General features: G+C 35.4%; 1 protein-coding gene across 2 annotated transcripts in view; it reads left to right on the forward strand.

Annotated features, from left to right (window-relative positions):
* The window catches only part of LOC132111261 (kelch-like protein 29), a 127,623-nt gene that overhangs the window by 89,723 nt on the left and 16,772 nt on the right, over positions 1-21,128 (forward strand). For both annotated transcript variants that reach the window (XM_059518411.1, XM_059518412.1), the window contains exons 10-11: positions 4,701-4,883; positions 6,081-6,261. In XM_059518411.1, coding sequence (XP_059374394.1) covers positions 4,701-4,883; positions 6,081-6,261 — 364 coding nt within the window. The remainder of the gene's footprint in view (positions 1-4,700; positions 4,884-6,080; positions 6,262-21,128) is intronic.

Below are 21,128 nucleotides of genomic sequence, written 5' to 3' on the forward strand. Positions count from 1 at the left end.
TGAGCGTCATCTTTATTGAGCGTCATCTTTTTCTACAGTCGTGGACCGGCGGCCACAGTATCACTCGTGCTCGCACATGCAGACAAGTGATGCGCGGGTCGGTTTTTTTCCAACCCGCGGGTCCCGACTCCCACTTTTATGAAATTATTTGGCCCGCCGCAGCCCACAAATAAAGTAAAATTTATTTTTTTCATTTCTTGTTCACTGAAGTTCCTCCCTCCACAGCAGCGCGCGAGCACGGCGCTATTAGCAGCGCATACGCAGCTCGTGAACAGCTCTGTGAACTGTTTCATCCTGTCAAAGAGTTACTCAAGATGTGACGGAGCATGTGCTTTGTTGAACAAGATCGAGAGATCTTCTCATTCGTGAATGAGTTGAATGAACTGATACATCTCGTTTATGAACGAAATGAATGAGTATACAGGGTCAGTGAGCCAAGCATGTAAATCTCGATCAGCAATCAGTAGATACAAAGCGCAAAGTGGAGCTGTGCAGATACGCTCGTTTTCATATTATATCACTCCACATTTAATCCCCGATTAATGTGAATATTATATATGAAAAATTAAAATGTTAATTATGCAATAAAACCTTGTGCTTTGTTCATCTGAACAACTTATTTAAACTATTTAATGCGATTATGCACACATTATAGTAAGGCTAAATCAGTTTAGTAAAGCAACTAATGCAGCCATCTCGCTGTAGTGTTTTTTTTGCTGCTTGCGTTAGGAGAAAAATACACAGGTGTCCATAGGGAGGCACTGGAAGCGTGCGTTGCACACACCAACATGAAATACGTCTCTTACAAATTTGGAACGCAGTCATTCTTTGAAGTATCGATACTAATAAATGTAGGAATCATGTCGTTTTTAATTTCCAAGAATCGCGATACTTTTGAAGAAAAATGCAGTTTTACAAATGCTAGAAACGTGGCTTTCTAAGGAAAGATTGCGATCAAATAGCACACCTAGGTTCCTAACTGATGACGAAGAATTGACAGAACAACCATCAAGTCTTAGACAGTGTTCTAGGTTATTACAAGCAGAGTTTTTAGGTCCTATAATTAACACCTCTGTTTTTTCAGAATTTAGCAGTAAGAAATTACTCGTCATCCAGTTTTTTATATCGACTATGCATTCCATTAGTTTTTCAAATTGGTGTGTTTCACCGGGCCGCGAAGAAATATAGAGCTGAGTATCATCAGCATAACAGTGAAAGCGAACACCATGTTTCCTGATGAGATCTCCCAAGGGTAACATATAAAGCGTGAAGAGTAGCTGCCCTAGTACTGAGCCTTGAGGTACTCCATACTGCACTTGTGATCGATATGATACATCTTCATTCACTGCTACGAGCTGATGGCGGTCATATAAGTACGATTTAAACCATGCTAATGCACTTCCATTAATGCCAACAAAGTGTTCAAGTCTATGCAAAAGAATGTTGTGGTCAATTGTGTCAAACGCAGCACTAAGATCCAATAAAACTAATAGAGAGATACATACACCCACAATCAGATGATAAGAGCAGATCATTTGTAACTCTAAGGAGAGCAGTCTCAGTACTATGATACGGTCTAAATCCTGACTGGAAATCCTCACATATACCATTTTTCTCTAAGATGTAATATAATTGTGAGGATACCACCTTTTCTAGTATCTTGGACAGAAAAGGGAGATTCGAGATTGGTCTATAATTAACTAGGTCTTTGGGGTCAAGTTGTGGTTTTTTGATGAGAGGCTTAATAACAGCTAGTTTGAAGGTTTTGGGGACATATCCTAATGACAATAGTGATAGTGAAGTGACATTCAGCCAAGTATGGTGACCCATACTCAGAATTTGTGCTCTGCATTTAAGCCATCCGAAATGCACACACACAGAGCAGTGAACACACACACACACACACACACTGTGAGCACACACCCGGAGCAGTGGGCAGCCATTTTATGCTGCGGCGCCCGGGGAGCAGTTGGGGGTTCGATGCCTTGCTCAAGGGCACCTAAGTCGTGGTATTGAGGGTGGAGAGAGAACTGTACATGCACTCCCCCCACCCACAATTCCTGCCGGCCTGGGACTCGAACTCACAACCTTTCGATTGGGAGTCCGACTCTCTAACCATTAGGCCACGACTTCCCCGTAAATGAGGAATTAATAATAGTCAGAAGAGGATCTATGACTTCTGGAAGCACCTCTTTTAGGAGCTTAGATGGTATAGGGTCTAACATACATGTTGTTGGTTTAGATGATTTAACAAGTTTATACAATTCTTCCTCTCCTATAGTAGAGAATAAGTGAAACTGTTCCTCAGGGGGTCTATAGTGCACTGTCTGATGCGATACTGTAGCTGACGGCTGAATGGTTGCAATTTTATCTCTAATAGTATCGATTTTAGAAGTAAAGTAGTTCATAAAGTCATTACTGCTGTGGTGTTGGGAAATGTCAACACTTGTTGAGGCTTTATTTTTCGTTAATTTAGCCACTGTATTGAATAAATACCTGGGGTTATGTTTGTTTTCTTCTAAAAGAGAAGAAAAGTAATCGGATCTAGCAGTTTTTAATGCTTTTCTGTAGGATAGGTTACTTTCCCGCCAAGCAATACAAAATACTTCTAGTTTTGTTTTCCTCCAGCTGCGCTCCATTTTTCGGGCTGCTCTCTTTAGGGTGCGAGTATGCTCATTATACCATGGTGTCAAACTGTTTTCCTTAACCTTCCTTAAGCGTAAAAAATTAACTGTATTTAAAGTGGTAGAAATGAGAGAGTCCATAGTTTCTGTTACTTCATCAAGTTGTTCTGAGGTTTTGGATATGCTAAGGAATTTGGATACATCAGGAAGATAACTTAAAAAGCAGTCTTTTGTGGTAGAAGTGATGGTTCTACCATATTTGTAACAAGAAGTAGAATTTACAATTTTGGCTATATGAAGTTTGCACAAAACTAAATAATGATCTGAGATATCATCACTTGGCTGCATAATTTCAACACTATCAACATCAATTCCATGTGACAGTATTAAATCTAGAGTATGATTTCGACAATGAGTAGGTCCTGAAACGTGTTGTCTAACCCCAATAGAGTTCAGAATGTCTATAAATGCTGATCCCAATGCATCTTTTTCATTATCAACATGGATATTAAAATCACCAACTATTAAAACTTTATCTGCAGCCAGAACTAACTCGGATGTAAAATCACCAAACTCTTTAATAAAGTCTGTATGGTGCCCTGGTGGCCTGTATACAGTAGCCAGTACAAACATAACAGGGGATTTATCATTAACATTTGTTTCTCTGGATAATGTTATATGAAGCGCCATTACTTCAAACGAGTTATACTTGAAGCCTGCCCTCTCAGAAATCCTGAAAACCTTGTCATAAATTGAAGCAACACCTCCCCCTTTGCCTTTTAGACGCGGCTCATGTTTATAACAGTAATCTTGGGGGGTGGACTCATTTTAAATAATGTAATCATCAGGTTTTAGCCAGGTTTCTGTCAAACTAATTGTTTTTTGCTAGTTCATACACCTCTTTAATGTTATTTTTAGTGATCTCCGACTGGTGAAGTCGAACATCATTAGCGCCGGCATTAATAACAATCTTACTGTATTTACGTTTAGCATTAGCCAGCACTTTTAAATTTGCCAAGATGTCAGGCGCTCTGGCTCCCGGTAAACATTTGACATTTGACATCAGCGACAGAGATAGATAAACTGTACATGTGGCAAGAGGTGCAAATAACAATAGCAGGAGAAGCCATTACTCACCGTGCTTGATGAAATATTCTTACTGCGGTTGTTTGATGAACTTGTTAAAAACTGGAGCGAGAGAGAGGAGAGGAGAAAAGAAAACAGCGATAGGTTCGAATGAAAACGCTAATGACAAGCTAATGAGTGCTAACGCTTTTCAGGTGTACTGCACTCACGGATATAAAATAAAAGTGAACGATCAAAATTAATCTGATAAGATTGATCGATAATATCAGAAATATGGTGTGAATTAAGTTATATTTTATCACTTTAAAAAACAGAGAGTGATAGTAAGATAAAGATAGTTCAGTAAGGATGCATTAAATTGATTAAAAACGTGACAGTAAGCCCATTTATAATGTTACAAAAGATTTCTACTTCAAACTTTCTAGAACCCTTCCAAAAAAAGCTTTTTTAAAAATACTAAGCAGTAAAAATTGTATAAAAAAAAAAAAAAAAAAAAGGACCATTATTAATATTCGAGCACTAATAATAATTGATAATGGAGCAGAAAATCATTATAGGATTGTAGGAAAAATAGAGGAAAAAAGCATTATAGAAATAGATTTGTATTTGAATAGAAGATAATTATTTAGTACATTTAAGTTAAACTAAATGAAACAATTTTAAATAATATTTGAATGTTATTTTTAAATAATGTTTTTATTTTATTTCCATTAAAATGTTTCATTTCTTATGTCAGTCATTTCAATGTTTTTTTTTTTATTTTTTTATTGTTTTTCATATATTAAAATAGAAAACAGTTATTGTAATATTTCACAGTGCTACTGTTTTGATTGTATTGTTATCAAATAAATTCAGCTTTGTTTAGAATGAGAGACATCTTTTAAAAACAATCGAAATCATAATTATTCCAAATTTTCGGCATGAGAGTATCAGCTGGTTTTGCCTGGTCACCCATCAGGACCTGCTCAGGTGATGTGTGTGTCTCTGCAGGTGTCGCTGAGGTGATCGTGCTGGTGGGGGGGCGGCAGGTCATCGGTATGAACCAGCGCTCGCTGACAGCCGTCACTTGCTTCAACCCTCAGAACAACAAGTGGTACCCCCTGGCCAGCCTGCCTTTCTACAACCGCGAGTTCTTCTCCGTCATATCGGCTGGGGATAATATCTACCTGTCAGGTAATCAGACCGACTGTGTGCCGCCCGCAGGTGTCTGCTTTTATATTTAGCAGCTCACAGTCTGGGGGATGATGGGAAGGCACCATCCTCATCTCTGTCTTTAGCACTGGCTGTGTGTCAAATTATGATGTTAAATATCCCACAAATCAAGTATAATAAAATCGATAGCGCAGGAAAGATGACGCTTTTAAAGCTGTAATGGCAGTTTGGTAGTGAAAGCTGGTTATGAGTCATCATCGACATCAAGAGTTTTAGATTCAATTTTATATAATGGTAAAAAGAAAAGTGGATGTGTCTTATTTGCTGTTATATGTATTTTTAAATTACATTTTCCTTCTGTAATTTTTTTTAAATGTTCTGTGGTTCTATGGTTTGTGACAAATGTTCAATGCAGTCTTTCAGTTAATAGTGCTCACAAAATCCACATGCATAACTTTGAAAGCGTTAGCAAAAAACTGTTAAACTTTTTTGTTAATGTTTTTAGCTTGTCACAGCAGAGAAAAATTAAACATTAATGCAGAAAAATATATAAAGAGTTGTATTTAATATTTATTTGTATAAGATACATTTTATGAAAAAAGTATATATATATATATATATATATATATATATATATATATATATATATATATATATATATATATATGTATAAAATAGAAATAAAAATTTTTTTTAAATTGTATTGGTTTATATTTATAAAGATTTTGTTATCTTTTTATTTAACAATTTAATAAATTGATAAATATAAATGTAAAACTTAAAAGTTCAATTGTGTGTGTGTGTGTGTGTGTGTGTGTGTGTACAGTTAAATATATGCAAGTAATAAAATATTTATTAATAATAATAATATTAATAAATATTTATCTAAATAAAAACATATAAAGCTGCATTATTATTATTTTTTATGTAGTATAAATATTTATTTATTAAAAAAATATTAGATTTATAGAGATTTGTTATTAATTAGATTTTATTAAGTATCTGTCTGTCTCTCAAAACTAAATGAAAATGGACACTGAAACACTTTTCTGGAAGCAGCTAAATCTGAATCCGTGAGAGAGAGGGAGATGTTTGTGCTGTTGTTTTTTGATGTAGGTGTTTCTGTCGTTTCATCAGCTGTGTATTAATGGAGGGTGATGTTGGAGGGTGTAAATGGAGACTTCAGCACTCATTTGTTTGGGCTTGTACCCTCTTTAGGAGGCATTGAGTCTGGAGTCACGCTGGCAGACGTGTGGTGCTACATGTCCCTGCTGGATAATTGGAATCTGGTTTCTCGGATGACAGTCCACCGCTGCCGGCACAACAGTGTGGTGTACGACGGCAAGCTTTACACCATCGGAGGACTCGGAGTGGACGGAAACCTGGATAATGTAGAAAGGTACCATCCAATAAAGCTGCTGTTTGAATGAAACATTTCATTGGAGGCCATTAGGTGTTTGAGATGAGCGTGTGTTCAGCTCTCTGTGTGCTGGGAGCCGATCTGATCATTGGATCTGTGCTGAAGTATGCAGGGAGTATTTTGCTGGCAGGTGACTGTGGCACAGATGCTTGGAGAGATTGGATCGGGTTTCGCCGCTGCCGTGGACTGGAGCTATAATCTAGCGTTACACTGAGGTCGTGACACAGTCATGCGCTTTAAGAGGAACTGGATGTCAAAATAACAAGGGATGATGATGATGATGATGATGTAAACACAAACCACATTGACTTCTCAAGACCGTTTTATAGTTGGGCGTATTGAAATCTGCTCATTTCTTCATGTAGAATCACTCCTCTGACATGAAGAATCAATTTGTATTCGTTCTTCTGGCACTGACATCCAATTTCCATCTCACTGCTTCTCTCGACTAATTCTAGCCTCGTCTATATATTCTAGCCTCGGATATTTGTAAAATATAACAATTAAATAATTATAAGAAATCATAATAATTTAATATAAGCTCAATAATATATATACACACACACACACACACACTGTATCTATGCAATTCTTTGCCATTTTATTCATTTTTTTATTTATGTTATTATAAATGAAAAATACATATAGAATATTTTAAGTAAAATGGATTCCTTTTTTAAAGATTTTTTTACAGATTTTTTAATTAATTTTATTTGCAATATATGTCAGTCTGACAGTCAATATATAGGATTTATTTAAAACATTTGTAAAAAAAAATTCTAGTATTTTGGATTCAACAGATTTTTATTGAAATGCAAAATCATGCGAACTTGATATCATCAATATCATGATGGTTTTCTACAAAAAGAAAGCCTGTAAACTCGAAACATGTTAATCTGCTAAAAGTTGCTGTTTCTCTGAGCTTCACCACGGTTGTGTTCAGTATGAATGAGTCTTTAACGGTGCTCTGAGACTCGCTCTGACTGACAGAACCTGGAGGTCTGTTAGTGACTCCTAATTTATAGCCCAGCATGCATCTTGCCTGCAGTTTCACGCTCCTAAGCATGACATGTGCTGCGATCACATGATGTCTTCAGTCAGTCCGTGTCTCAAGACTGTCGTCGGGCAGATCAGGAGCAGCATCAAGGTGCTCTCGCTGTTTGTCATTGATTCACTCTTATGTTTTATGTCTCTGTTTGGAAACGCAGCGAGTTGCCTTGCATAGACATCTGCTTGGTGTCATCAGAACTGAAATAAACTTGAGATGATTTGAAACACTGCTCTGTGAGCTGCACATCTGTATCTGCAACCTTCATAACATCTGAAGAGTTAGAGAGGATTTGATGACTAATGAGCCTAAAAGAAGCCACATGTAAATAACAGACAAACAACACCTAGATAAGAGCTACAGTTAACATTTCTCTCACTTCATCTTCGTTGTTTTCAGCTTGTTGCAGTGCATTCTGGGATTGCATTCTCCCTGGAAGATATTTGTTATGTTTTTGTTAGTTTTTCGAGGATCTTAGAAGTCATCATAATGCTTCAGATTATTTTTAGAGTGTGTTTTAAACGCTTCTTATGGATGCAGCTCCATAAGTTTTGGAGTTGACTGTATATAAATGCCAAATGAGAATACAACTGACTTTAGTAAGTAAATAAAATAACGATGCTCAGCAGTTACTGGTAACTTCAAGCAAGTATGTATTCAGGTGGTTTTTAATTATTTTAATGCCACATAAAAAGAAAGATTTGCATAGTTACTGAATACTGCATGCTTCAGTCTTAGAGTATTATAACAAATACATTAGCACAGTATTGAATCTTATATTAAGGTTGTTTTTTCCATAATGTCTAAAATATATGCAAGGATATGTTCTATTTATTCTTTCTTAAAGCACATTCCTTGTCTTCATGGAAATCATTCATCAGTGCACATCAAAATGTTTTTACCCTCCAGTCAAGGCATAAATAGGTCATAAGTATTAAAGCAGTTAGTGATTATGATTGTTTATAATTGCAGGTAGATACACTAGCATTCAAATGTAAACTTCATTCATAAAGCGTTTGAGCGAGTTTAGCGCAATAGTGAACCTGATATAAAGGTTGTTAAGTTCATGTCTAATGTCTAAAGCATATACTTCTATGTATTATTTCAAAGACTGCATGAATTTATAAGTGTCTTTATTTATGTTCCTAATGCAGATTCCTGGTCTTATTGTGAAAGATTACTTAGTGCATGCTAATCCAAAGAAAAAAGATGATTACTGTTGTTTATTTGTAGGATTAGATGCATTGTCCAAAGGTCGGTAAGATAAGATTTATGTATTTATTTTGATTCCACCAAAGAGAGAGATGTGCATAAAGTTACCGGGAAGCGTTGAGCATCTTTATTATATTTACAGTAACTACTGAATGTATTGCATGCATTGCATTCTTCATTCTTGAAGCATTTTAGTCAGTACGTCAGCACACTATAGAACCTGATATCAAGGTTATGCATCCATAATGTCTAAAAGTACATGCTTTAAAGTCGGCATGAAATTAGTATTGACTCTATTTACTTTCAATTGTGAATAATTCATTAGTGATTCTTTTTACCATCCAATCAAGCCAAAAATCATAGGTCTGATTATTTGGGTAATAATCTAAGCAGTTACTGATTACTGCGTTTATAATGAGGGTAGATGCAGTATCATTCAAAAGTTTGGGTCAGTAAGATTTCTTGTTTTTTAATGCCAGGCATACATGAAGTTACCAGGCATCTCCATTTTATCTACAATAAATATTGCATGCATACTTTATTCTTTACTGAGTACAAAAACAATAGCACAGTAATGAACCTGATATCAAGATTGTTGTGTTCATAATGTCTGGAGCATAAAGTATATGCTATAGAGACATTATCTAGGTATTGCATATATTATTTCAAAGTCAGCATGAAATTAAAATTGACTATTTACTTTCTTAATGCACTTTCCTGGTTTTAATGTGAATGATTCATCAGTGCCTGTAATCCAAAGAAAAAACTTTTTACCTTCCAATCAAAGCAAAAGTCATATGTTGTAGTTAATGTTTTTTAGCAATATGTGATTATTATAGTTACTAATTAGGATTAGGAGTTAAAAAGTTTTATAAGATTAATTTAATTTGAAATGTTACAAAAAAGAAAGACTTGCATGAAGAAAGAGTACTGAGCCACTCAAAAGTTTTTTTATTTATTTAATAATTATTTTGTTAATTAGGGTTAGGGTTTTATTTATTGTGTGTGTGTGTGTGTGTGTGTGTGTGTGTGTGTGTGTGTGTGCGTGCGTGCGTGCGTGCGTGCGTGCGTGCGTGCGTGCGTGCGTGCGTGCGTGCGTGCGTGCGTGCGTGCGTGCGTGCGTGCGTGCGTGCGTGCGTGCGTGCGTGCGTGTGTGTGTGTGTGTGTGTGTGTGTGTGTGTGTGTGTGAGAGAGAGAGAGAGAGAGAGATGCGTGATGCTAAAAATTCAGCTTTGCATCCAAGGGATAAATTACATTTTAAAAAAAGTTTTGGGCCACTGCTGAGCATCTCCATTAAATTTACAATAAATGTTGCATGCATTCTTAAAGCATTTTACAGAGTACAAGTACTGCGCCTAATATCAAGATCATTGCATTTTTAATTTGTGAAATATGCCTGAAGTCAAGCTCCATGGCAGACTGCTCGTGTTGAGACAGCTGTGTTTAGTGGGTGAAGGCATTCTCATTTTGATGGTATTATACACAAACACAGCTTGTGTACGGCACCACATGTTCACACCGGTTCATCAAATGTCATATTTGTGCATTGAATCCTGGTGCTAATCGTGGTGGCTGGTGCGTGCTCTCACCAGGCACCTCCTAACCTTTCACAGTCTCCAAATACCACACCCCTCGAGTCCAGCCCTCTGACGGCATGCCCCGCTCAAGCCCACTGATCAACACTTTCTGTTTAATTGCTCTGTGATGATCGATTCCAGTAGTAAAGCCACAGTCTCACACTTTGAGTTGTTGTTCTGTATCTTTAGCTCTGAAATGACTGTAGGATCGAGAGTTAAAACAAGGGGCAGAGGGGTGAGCAGCGGCTCTAGGGAGTTTATTCTCGGTCATGCAGTCGTGACTTTGGCACTCTCACAATGCAGCATGACACTTGCTAAAGCCAAATGCACGTCTGCTCCAATTAAAGCACTAAATCTGCTCTGTCTGTAATGGGCATATTATGTAATCATTAACCAAAAAGGAAATATTGCTTCGATTATCGCTGCTCAGCTAAAAACATCATCAACATGGATCACCAAGTACAGTATATGCTATAAAGTCAGCATGAAATTAAAAAAAACTCCCATTTATTTTTTTTAATGCACATTCCTGGTATTGATGTGAATGATTCATCGGTATCAAGAGGAAAAAATGGTTTCTACCATCCAATCAGGGCAAAAATCCTTGGTTACACTTCAATTCAGAAGATTTTTTTTGTTTTTTAATTTATTTGAACTATTTTAATTTTTATTTAAATCATGTATTGTTTATTTATTTGTATATTTTAAGAAATTAATCATTTTTTGTTGTTTATAATGAGCGTTGGTTACACTGCAATTCAAAAGATTAATATTGTTTTTAAGTCGTTTAAATTAAGATTTTAATTAAGAGTTTAATTAGATTGTTTTGTCTTAATTATGGTTAAGTATGATTTATTTTTTATTTTCATTATTTTCATTTATTCTATTTTTTAATTTATTAGCATTTTTAAAGAAATAAAGAATTTATTAAGCAACGACACATCAATCAAAAGTGACAGTAAGAACATTAAAGTGTAAAAAAAAAAAAATCTAATTTAGACTGTTGCTCAAAGAATGCTTTAAAATGATCACAATTTCCACAAAAATACGAAGCAGCACAACTGTTTTCAAGATTTGATAATAATCAGAATAAATGTTGCATCGGTGAGCAGAATAGATTTATGATTAAGAAAAATCTTACCAAGCCCTAATCCCTGATCCTGTATTTTGAGCAATAATAATGATGGTACGGAGCATGTTTTTTCATAATAATAATCATTTGGCTTTGTAATGCTTTTGGTTTCATGAACATCTTTGAATGGATCCCAGAGGACCAGACCAAAGTAGGAGCAGTTGTTCTTGATTTTCCCTGTAAATGAACGGAGTGTGTCTCTGCGGTTGTCATTGTGCCGTGCTGAGAGAGAGCGTCCCACCGTGAAAACTCAACACACCATGGGATTAAAGAGCTGATAGCTCGCTGTCCGCCGCGGTGCCTTTATCTCTGCCGTACTTCCACTTCAGACCCCACTGATCGTCAAAACCACAAGACAGGACGCAAATGACAGGAGCTCTCTTTGTCTCTTGCCCCTCGATAGACCTTAGCCTGGGTCATTTTTTGTCAGGAATGAAAAGGAGACCGTAAAGGACTGAAGTACAGTGTTTTCAATGGATTGTACCATTGTTTAACAACTGACTGATTGTTCAGCTGATGAAACCTCTTCCCAAATTGAACCTTCAGTAGACAATAACAGTTTTGAAAGTTGTTACATGATCTAGGACCTATATACAGTTAGTGACGTAACTATATGCCTCTTTTTCATCCACGTTAAATTCAGTTTGACATCTTATATAAAGTCCAAGGCCGTAACCATGTCTTGAACTTTTTTTGAAGCATAAAATAGGATAATAGTGAAGGAAATTCTAGGTCTAATCCTTGATGGTAATTAATCATTTTGAACTATTTGTTAATATTTTAAAGTGCCCCATTATTCCATTTTCAAGGTTAATTTAGGGAGTTTCCTACAATAGGTACATGCATGCAAGGTCAAAAAACACTCATTATCCAATCTGATTCTTTGCAGGATCATTTTTTTGGAAGTGAAAATAAAACGAATGTTTAGGCTCACTGAGACCATTCTTTCCTTTGGGAGACAATACCTTTATTTATTGTGCACTTTTAACTTTAAAACATTCACATAGATCAGTTACACACTGCATGAAAGGCAATATTATTGCATGTGCAATAATAGCGCTGCATAATGGAGTGTAGCAGATCAGCGAGATTTCAAATATTGGGGGGGCATTTGGCCATTTCTAATTATTGTGTCAGGGTCTATAATGTTGAAGTCTATAGACTTTTTCTGTTACATTATCAAAGCAGTGTCTTTATTCTCTATTGTGAGTTTTGTGATGCCACAGGCGTTTAATGGGCGTCTCTTGATCCGTTCAAGCACTGTATTTATTTCCGGAAATTCAGCGTGTTTGATGGCTGTCTGTTCCAGTTGTTGCCGGAGTGGCTACTGTAGAGTTTTCTTGTTTGTTTCTTTTGGTGCACATGAAGCCTCATGGAAAGACTAAGCAAATGGGCTGTTTTTCGGATCACTGCAGATGCGTAGTTGATCAAAAACATCTGTTTATCTCTGGATTTAATTGAATTTTGTGCCGTAGGAGAGGTGGAGATATGAACTGCGTTATCATAACAGATGGGAGAACCGGAGCTTTCTGTGTGAAGTTTAAAAACTAAAACTACAATCAACAAAATAAATAATATTAAAATAAAATAAGATTTTTATAAAAATAAAGAAAACGCACACAAAAAAAGTAAAAAATCTAATATATATATATATATATATGAGCTGGGGACATTTGATGTTGCCATAAAATCCTTTTTCTTTTCTGCTTGTCTAATTGAGGGTTTTTCATGGAGGCTGTTCCAGGAAAACACATTAACTTTTGACTGATTTCCATTAAAGGGGTTATTGGATGCCCATTTTGCACAAGTTGAAATTATTCTTTAGGGTCTTAATGAAAGGTGTTTGTAACATAGTTTGGTTAAATCTTCTCAATGGTAGTGTAAAACAACAGTTTTTACGCTGTCAAAAACAGCTCTGTCTACAGCATTCCTGCTATGTTCATTATTACATCCAACAACAGAACAATGACCCCTTTGACATTAGTTTCATTCATGCAAAATGTATTCAGCTGATTTTTTTAAATAAATACTCTAAAATGCTCTTGACCTGTTGATGTAGGGGTTTTCTGTGATCTTTTCATCATAATACACCTCAGAGCTCATTAAAAACAGCTGCAAAAGCAGAAAAGTTCATGTTTAAATTTTCCATTGAAAAAAAATGAATGACTCAAACCCAAAGACTCGAGAGATGAACTAATCAATGAGGTTTCCAGTACTGCGAAGCCTTATAGCCTATGGGGATGTGATAATATTTGAATTATATTCTGTTGAAATGACTTGGAAAAAGAGTCCGTAAGATGATCCACACTTCCCATCACTACATCATACGTACATTGTTTATAATGAGAGAAGTGCAGAATCTCAGTGTTGGGTCATTGGAACACTTTTGATTGAGTTGCGTGTGAGATTTGTTATGATGCAACATAAACAAACAGATCTAAATTTAATGCTCCAATCTTCACTTTTTATTGCATTTTCATTTTATTCGCGACAGCCGTAACAGATTTAGTTACACTGACTGTGCCGAGGCATTTTGTCCCAAGCCCCTGTTAATTTCCCACCCATGGCCAGCCTTACACATGCTCCGCCTATGATGGGTCTCGTGTTTTGGACCGTTTACACATCATTGTGTCAGATGAAGGAAAGTGATTATACAGCAGCGTCGGCCATGTATTTTAAATCAGACTTAATGGATGGAGATGGGAAGACACTGATCAGCGGCTCCCACCAGCAGATATAAAGCCTTTACGGCAGAGCAGAACACCACTCATAGAGAAAGCAGACATAACCTTGACACGGGAGCAGGTCCAGAGCTGGATGGATTATATATAGAAAGGTCTGTGACTGGTCGTGTGTATGTGTGTGTGCTTTTGGCCCGATGTGACTCTCTGATCCCATCTCTCGCTGATGGATGGATGGCGATCTGCTCCAGTAATGATGCCAGATTGATGCCAAAAATCCTCAGGTCACCCGCCCTCAGTACCCAGCAAATGATGATAGGAATGTGCCCAACTACATCTTTTCAAAAGCCAGTTGTCTTGAAAAGCCTTGTGTTATTCGTTCATATGGTGGTGCATGTTTTGGTCCTTTGACTTCACCGACTCTATGCTGAAGGTGCCCTGCTTTTACCAAAACAAATGGAAAGGCCATCTGTCTTTTGGCTCTCTTGTTCATTGAAGTGTTCAAGAAATTAGTTTGTTGTTTGTTGTAACCTTGTCACCATTACACGTCTTAATGTGGTCAAACTTGCAATAGTGCTTTCACTACAGTTAGCGCTCACATTCATTAAGAGGTATCATGAAAACTGCATGTTACTTTTTGTTTAGTACTATCTTGTATAAGCTATTTCACATCAGATGTTTACATATACTCCACAAGACATACCATGCAGTAATAAAAAAAGAAACTTGCATAAGTTTACATACCCTTCAATGTAAATACTGTGTGTTATTACCTGGAGGATCCATGACTGTTTTTATGTTTTGTGATAGTTGTTCACGAGTCCCTTGTTTATCCTGAATAGTTTAACTGCCGCTTGTTATTCTGAAAAATCCTCAGGGTCATTTTTCCAGCATCTTCCGCATGTTTGACCGCTTTCCAGCAGTGACTATGATTTTGAGTTCCCTCTTTTCAAACTGAGGACAATTGAGGGACTCATATATAACAAACCTTATGACTAATAAGTTTATTCAAGTGTGCCATTAGTATACTTCTTTTAAACTAAAATAGGAAAGTATGCTTTTAGTTTACTTTTTATGTACTTCTCAGAAATGGGCTTCATATAATCTTCAGAAATATACTTAAAATGACATTTAAGTATACTTGACTTATACTTACAAAAAGTCTAAATATATTTGAGCTATACATGTGCTCCCACAATCTGTGTGTTCATTTTTATATGGTAGAACACATCTTCTGTACAGAATAAAAAAAAAAACACAAGTGAAGAAGAAAAAAGAAACACAAGATACTAGCACAGATAATCTAACACGATCACCTGACATAAAACAGCATCAAAACTTTAACGTTATGGAATAAAATGTGGACCGATGAAGAGGTAATAATTACAGTCAAGCTTTGGGGTGTTGATCAACTCATCTACATTTTGATTATCATTCTGAATCCAATTCATTTCATCTTTTTGTTTAAAATGTTATTTATTTTTTATGAAATTTACCCACATTAAAGTGTTTAAAAAAGAATGCCTGAAGCTGGATTAAAATGTTTTTGCTCACAAGTAGATACCCTGTTCTTTCTTGGGATGGTTTTTATGTTCAGATATTCATATTAACAAAATATATACAAATTAAAACCTAAATAGGGACAGTATTATACTTAAAGTATGATGTTAAGTTCACTTAAAGAAAACTTATGAGTATAGTAAAACAGTAGTTTACTGAGACTATATTTCAAAGTGTACAAAGTATTTAATTAGTAAACTGTCAGTATACCTATAAGTTCACTTTTAGTATAATTGCAGTACAAACTACAAACATAAAGGTAAACTAGTTGTGTACTCAAAGTTTGCTACTGTCATACTTAAAAGTATACTTTTATATAATAGAAAGTGGGCCAATTTAGTCCCAAGGAGTATTTAAACAGTACACTTACAAGTATACTACTAGAACACTGATATTTGTATACTTTCTACATAAAGTATACTTAAAAATATACTTGAACTTTGCTTAAGTATACTCAATCAAATAAACTTAAAGTATACTACTTTTTTGGTAAGGGAATCACAAAAGGTCAAAACATTTACTGATGCTTAAAAAGGAAGCACGATGCATTTTTTATAACTATTTTTAGATACGCACACAACTTCAAGTTTCAAGTCACGTTTTGTTTTTAGCTAGTTAGAAAATCTGTTTTGTAATGCATTTGAAAGATTGTTGATTAATCTCTTTTATCTCAAAAGAACAAGGAAAACTATTATTTTTTTCATAGCATGACCCCTTACACTAATTTCTGTATTCTCTTGGTGGCTCAGCTAAGAGGCTTTCATGGTCTTTGAGTTCTTATTAAAGTTGTTGATGCAGAGACAAGGCCCAAGTAACATTAGATCAAGACCTGCCCTCATGAGCATCACGGGTTTGGCTGATCATTGACTCGTATCTACAAGATCTACTCTGCACAGTCGCCACTTCAGCACATATTTATGTGAAATCTAATCGGCCTGAGTACCGAGTGTCCATTCCTTCCCATCTGTTTGCATGCGAGGCGTCTCATGTCGCAGCTCTCATGAGATGGCGGTCTGTTCATCTGTCACAGCAGAGAATTCACAGCGTGTTTAAAGCAATGTGAACGCTGCGGGAGTAACATCAGCCTGTTTGTTTAAGTTGAGTAATTTATAGACACTGTTAAAAGAAATATGAACGTGCATGATATTTTTAGCAGCAAATACTAATTAGCGACAAGTCAAAAAGGGGACCATCAGTTCTGTCTCTTCTCAGCCTCCTGGGTTTCTAATCATATAGACAACTGGAAAAAGAAAACTTTTCGAGACAGGCTTTGAATATTGACATGACAAAACCTTGCCTGAAAGTAAAAAAAAATTAATCTAAATTTTGAAATCAAACAACGTTTGAATTCTGTGATGTGTACTTGCATTACTATTTAAATAAATCAGTTGTAGATTAAAATTAATAAGTAAATAATTCGATTAAAACAAAAAAATAAAGCAAACTAATATATAAATGCATAAAGATACACATTTAGACAAATATTTGATTAAAAAAATACATATTTTAGATTAAAATAAATCTTTAAATTAGATTAAAAGTGAGTGAGTGGGGTATAATGATGAGTATAAAAACAATGTAGCTTAATATTAACTAAATATAATTAGGCATATTAGTGATCTCTATTATTCAAATACATTTGTTGTCTTTATAAATGTTTTTGAATTGGCTTTTAGTTGTATATTTGTCATTTTAATTTTAATTTAAAATATTTAAGCTAGTTTATTTCTGTATTTTTAAAAGTAAAAAAAAAAGTTTTCTAGTTTTCTAGGGGACTACTAGAACATAGTTAGTTAGTTAGTTAGTCAATGCACTGATGAAAGGGCCTGCAGAAAGAGAGCTTATTGTTTGTTAAGTTAAATAAAAAAATAAATAATATATATATATATATATATATATATATATATATATATATATATATATATATATATATATATATATATATATATAAATATATAAATGTGCTATTTAAAAACAACTGAGAGATAATGATATTGTATATGTAGGTTTTGGATTTCTAATCAAACAAAACAATACTAGCTAATTAAAGCAGAATCTACATCAAAGCCACATATTCTAGAAAAGTCACATGACTGCAGGTTGTTCCTTGCTAATTGCTGTAATTCGTATCAGACTCCTTCTATATGAGAAAACGTGAGTCATAATCATTTTTCATTTGTTCCACAGATGTCTTTATTTATAACCGCACTTTCATCCAGCGAGTCACTGCCTCGTATAATTAGTTCCTTCCTGTACGCCGCTGTAAAAGTCTCATTAAAGAAGAGGCAGAAGTGGCCTGATAACACTCTCCTTCTGTGTAATTAATGGTCTTCCTGCAGCCGCTGAGCTGACAATGAACCAGTATCTGCTCACCAGCCATCTGCTTGAACTCAATTCTGTTATGTGGGTAAAAACATAAACTAATACATTTCAGCATCACAAATACTATTAATGTAATTCATTTCTGAGGATAGTGATAAGATTTGTTCTCCCGACATGACCTCAAATCATGTCTTGAGGAGAGGTGTGTCTTCTTACTCCTTTTTGTCTAATTTGCCAGTGCAAATATATAAATATTAAAATAAAAAATGAAAAAAAACATCCCAAATTCAGTATCTCGGAAAATTAGAATATAAAAAATGGGGGGGTGACTGGTAAGGGGTTAAGACCAATACAAAGAAAGGATTTTTAGAAATCTTGGCCGACTGAAAAGTATGAAAATGAAAAGTATGAGCATGTACAGCACTCAATACTTAGTTTGGGCTCCTTTTATCTGAATTCCTGCAGCAATGCGGCGTGGCATGGAGTCGATCAGTCTGTGGCATTGCTCAGGTGTTATGAGAGCCCAGGTTTCTCTGATAGTGGCCTTCAGCTCTTCTGCGTCGCTGGATCTGGCATATCACATCTTCCTCTTCACAATACCCCATAGATTTTCAATGGGGTTAAGGTCAGGCGAGTTTGCTGGCCAATTAAGAACAGGGATACCATGGTCCTTAAACCAGGTACTGGAAGCTTTGGCACTGTGTGCAGGTGCCAATTCCTGTTGGAAAATAAAATCTGCATCTCCACAAAGCTGGTCAGCGGCAGGAAGCATGAAGTGCTCTAAAACTTCCTGGTATACAGCTGCGTTGACCTTGGACCTCAGAAAACACAGTGGACCAACACCAGCAGATGACATGACACCCCAAACCATCACTGACTGTGGAAACTTTACACTGGACCTCAAGCAACGTGAATTGTGTGCCTCTCCTCTCTTCCTCCAGACTCTGGTACCCTGATTTCCAAAGGAAATGCAAAATTTACTTTAATCAGAGAACATTGGACCACTCAGCAGCAGTCCAGTCCTTTTTGAAGTGGGACGCTTCTGACGCTGTCTTGACACAAGGAATGCGACAGCTGAAACCCATGTCTTGCATATGTCTGTGTGTAGTGGTTCTTGAAGCACTGACTCCAGCTGCAGTCCACTTTTTGTGAATCTCCCCCACATTTTTGAATGGGTTTTGTTTCACAATCCTCTCCAGGATGCGGTTATACCTATTGCTTGTACACTTTTTTTTCTACCACATCTTTTCCTTCCCTTCGCCTCTCTATCAATGTGCTTGGACACAGAGCTCTGTGAACAGCCAGCCTCTTTCGCAATTACCTTTTGTGTCTTGCCCTCCTTGTGCAAGGTGTCAATGGTCATCTTTTGGACAACTGTCTAGTCAGCAGTATTTTCCATGATTGTGTAGCCTACAGAACTAGACTGAGAGACCATTTAAAGGCCTTTGCAGGTGTTTTGAGTTAATTAGCTGATTGGAGTGTGGTACCAGGTGTCTTCAATATTGAACCTTTTCACAATATTCAAATTTTCTGAGATACTGAATTTGGGATTTTCCTTAATTGTCAGTTATAAACATCAAAATTAAAAGAAATAAACATTTGAAATATATCAGTCTGTGTGTAATGAATGAATGTAATATACAAGTGATGATATTCTATTAATTAGATAATTATATGACCAGCACCTGTATATTACTAAAATTATATATATATATATATAGCTCTCGGACTAAATCTAAAATATCTTAAACTGTGTTCCAAAAATAAACGGAGGTCTTACGGGTTTGAAACAACATGAGGGTAAGTTATTAATGACATAATTTTGTTAATCGGGCGAACTAACCCTTTAATCTGTTTTTTGTTTACAAAAAGTTACAGTCAAAGGAATTGTGATTGTCCTTTAGGTTAATCATTTGAAATAATAAAAACAATGTTCAAACTTTTGACTACTTTCTTTAATAACTACATAACACAATACTTGTACTTTTACTTTCAGTACTTGAGTAGTAAATTTTCAAATGGACTACTTGCAATACTTAAGTACAAAAAATGTTGAATACTTTAGTACTTCTACTTAAGTGTGGTGCTTAAAGAGCACTTCAACTTCTACTCAAGTCACTTTTTTGATAGAGCACTTGTACTTTTACTCAAGTCTGGGTCTCTAGTACTTTATACATCTCTGTGTGTATATATATATATATATATATATATATATATATATATATATATATGTATGTATGTGTGTGTGTGTGTGTGTGTGTGTGTGTGTGTGTGTGTGTGTGTGTGTGTGTGTGTGTGTGTGTGTGTGTGTGTGTGTGTGTGTGTGCGTGTATGTCGGTGTGTGTGTGTGTGTGTATATATATATATATATATATATTCAAAAAAAAAGACAACACAACTCTCCTCAACAAGACACATGATTTGAGGTCATGTCTGGAGAACAAATCTTATCACTTACCTTAGAAATATAAATATATATACAGTACAGACCAAAAGATTGGAAACATTACTATTTTTAATTACTTTACATTACATTACTTTATTTTTTTTGAAAGAAGTTTCTTCTGCTCATCAAGCCTGCATTTATTTGATCAAAAATACAGAAAAAACAGTAACATTGTGAAATATTATTACAACTTAAAATAATAGTTTTCTATTTGAATTTAAAAAACTTAATACTTTAATACTTAAAAAAAAAATTTTATTCCTGTGATGCAAAGCTGCATATATATATATATATATATATATATATATATATATATATATATATATATATATATATATATATATATATTCAAAAGTTTTGAGAATTACATAAATATTGGAAATTCGAAAAGTTGCTGCTTAAGTTTTTATAATAGCAATTTGCATATACTCCAGAATGTTATGAAGAAGGGATCAGATGAATTGCATAGTCCTTCTTTGCCATGAAAATTAACTTAATCCCAAAAAAACCTTTCCACTGCATTTCATTGCTGTCATTAAAGGACCTGCTGAGATCATTTCAGTAATCGTCTTGTTAACTCAGGTGAGAATGTTGACGAGCACAAGGCTGGAGATCATTATGTCAGGCTGATTGGGTTAGAATGGCAGACTTGACATGTTAAAAGGAGGGTGATGCTTGAAATCATTGTTCTTCCATTGTTAACCATGGTGACCTGCAAAGAAACGTGTGCAGCCATCATTGCGTTGCATAAAAATGGCTTCACAGGCAAGGATATTGTGGCTACTAAGATTGCACCTAAATCAACAATTTATAGGATCATCAAGAACTTCAAGGAAAGAGGTTCAATTCTTGTAAAGAAGGATTCAGG

The sequence above is a fragment of the Carassius carassius genome, chromosome 31 (assembly GCF_963082965.1).
Source record: "Carassius carassius chromosome 31, fCarCar2.1, whole genome shotgun sequence".
NCBI lineage: Eukaryota > Metazoa > Chordata > Actinopteri > Cypriniformes > Cyprinidae > Carassius > Carassius carassius.